This window comes from Pteropus alecto, unplaced genomic scaffold (assembly GCF_000325575.1).
Source record: "Pteropus alecto unplaced genomic scaffold, ASM32557v1 scaffold432, whole genome shotgun sequence".
Classification (NCBI taxonomy): domain Eukaryota; kingdom Metazoa; phylum Chordata; class Mammalia; order Chiroptera; family Pteropodidae; genus Pteropus; species Pteropus alecto.
The window spans coordinates 136,098-138,254 of record NW_006432235.1 but is presented as its reverse complement, the minus strand read 5'-3'; the positions used below and the strand labels follow the sequence as shown (position 1 = coordinate 138,254).

The 2,157-nt window shown below is 45.1% G+C and overlaps 1 protein-coding gene across 1 annotated transcript in view; it reads right to left on the bottom strand.

Annotated features, from left to right (window-relative positions):
• Positions 1-1,772, bottom strand: part of VSTM1 (V-set and transmembrane domain containing 1) — a 12,227-nt gene extending 10,455 nt beyond the window's left edge. Inside the window, exons 1-3 of the mRNA XM_015585737.2 lie at positions 1,739-1,772; positions 528-563; positions 109-393 (exon numbers count right to left, since the gene is read on the bottom strand). Of these exons, the coding sequence (XP_015441223.1) occupies positions 109-393; positions 528-563; positions 1,739-1,772 (355 nt within the window). The remainder of the gene's footprint in view (positions 1-108; positions 394-527; positions 564-1,738) is intronic.
• Between the last annotated feature and the right edge of the window lie 385 nt (positions 1,773-2,157).

Genomic DNA, 2,157 nt, shown 5'->3' with positions numbered 1-2,157 from the left:
CAAGGTATTGCATCTGTCTTTTTATTTCTTGGATTTCTTCCTCCCCTGCCAGATCACAGGACAAGGAAAAGGTGCATCAAAGAGCAAACCTGAGACTGCTCTTCTCACCTGTGACCACCAGCTGCAGGTGTTCACTCTTCTCTGACCACTCGTGGGAGCCTGTTGTCTTGTAGGCACAAAAGTACATTCCAGCATCCTTAGGCTCCAGGTCTGTGAGGAGAAATTCAGCATCGTGTCCGGCTGAACTCCGTTCCTGCTTGTATCCAGAGTCCTGCAACTTCCCCAGCATGAATGTCACATTCTGGAGCTTACATTGGCACTTCAGGGTGACGTTACTACCGCGTTCAACCATAAATCCAGGCAGGGCGTTGAGGGAGGGTTTGGGAAGTTTCTCTGGAAATAATTCAGAGTTAGTTTGACTCTTCATCTTGATGACCACAAGCATTCTCCTAGAATTCCAAGGATTAAAGGGGAAAAATCATGAAGTTTGGGATGTAGGAACAAAGTGTACATGGGAGACAACTCACCATTCTTTTGCTCATATTCGTAGCCCAGACAAAGCCCTGGAAGAGAAACTCTCATGAGAGATGAAGGATGTGCTTGTCTTTGAGTACAAAGCAGGCAGAGAACACACAACTAATTTGTTAAAGATCTGCCCTATTCCTCACAGGTACTTCCCTGGGTTTACTTTTACCTTTTACTTCCGTCCCATTGTTTGTCCTTCAGAAGTTATGATTGTGTACAACTTTCCAGCAACCATTTCTGATTTATCACATTGGGAACTGTAACAAAGCTTTCATGATTACTCTTTCTTTTGCTGTCTAGAAATCATTGAACATTTACCTATATTTTTCCCTCATGTTTTCTGAGATGGCAATGTTTATCCTTACCACTTAATACAATGGTTATGTGTGCAGTGTGGGAATAGGGTTTCCTCCCTCATTCAAAGGGAGAGGGTTTGTGGTACAGGGAATGAATATGGGGAGGATGAGGCCAGTCTCTGACTGCCCAGCATATTCTGCCCTGCAGCTGGAAGTCTGGGGTACAGCGACAGCAGCCACCTCTAAAGTTCAAATGTGTGTAAAAAGAGCATTACCCCAAGGAGAAGGGCTGTACTCAGAAGGAGGAGGAAGGAACTGGGGTACATGATAAGTCCTGATGTTCCCTCCACACCCCGACTCACGAAAGAGGATATGGAACTTCATGGGGTGGAGCTGCTGGTTCAAAGCCAAGAGCTTCTATGAGACCAACCCAAGATTATAATCCAGGCCATCTTCTTTATAGGCTGAGGTCTGTTCGATTATATTATGTTTAAGATGAGCATGATTAAAATCAGACTGGGGATTGGGTGAATCAGGAAATTTTTTTATCCATCATCCCCAGGCATTGTTCTCTGTATTCTGGTTAGTACCCAAACCCACAGCATTTCACACCCTGTAGACGCCGCCCAAGGGAACATTCAGGGCGAGACTGGTGTTTAGAAGAGACAGATAGAGATCTCATATGAGCTCTGCATTTCTTGGCTGAGTAAACAGGGTGTTACTTACTACACATCTCTGAACCTTGGGTTCCTCATCTCCTTTGTGCAAGCATGGGTATATCACAGCCTACGAAACTGTGACAGGTGGCATGTATTCAATATACAGAAGTCATCATTTCTGCTCCTGCCCCGTTTTCCATATTAACCCCCACTCCGCCATGAATTTCTCATCTATCCTTCCCAGACCTGGAGACTCACCGAGGCAAAACAGGGTCAGGAATCCTGTGATCATAGCGTCCCTTCCACCTGGACCAAGATTCTGTCTTCAGTTTTACGGTTCAAAGGAAGAGAGGGGATCAGGGTGATACTAGCTCTCCAACTGGCCACTCTATCCCCAGGATGTATGGGGAGATGTTTGGTCCTGACACTCTGGGGTTCCACAACAGTTTCCTTCTTGCAACTAACTCAGGAAACCAGAAGCCATCAATGACAACATCTCCCCATAAATGGGCATGTGTGGCTATAGCTCCACTCACCCTAAGATCTATCTCATTTCATCTGAAGTCATGTCCAAGACATTTTCTTTAGAAAAACATTTTTTTGGAAATTGTTTTAGAGTCACAAAAAATAGTAGAAAGAGTTCCCACATATGCCCATCAGCCAGCTTCCCCCAGTGG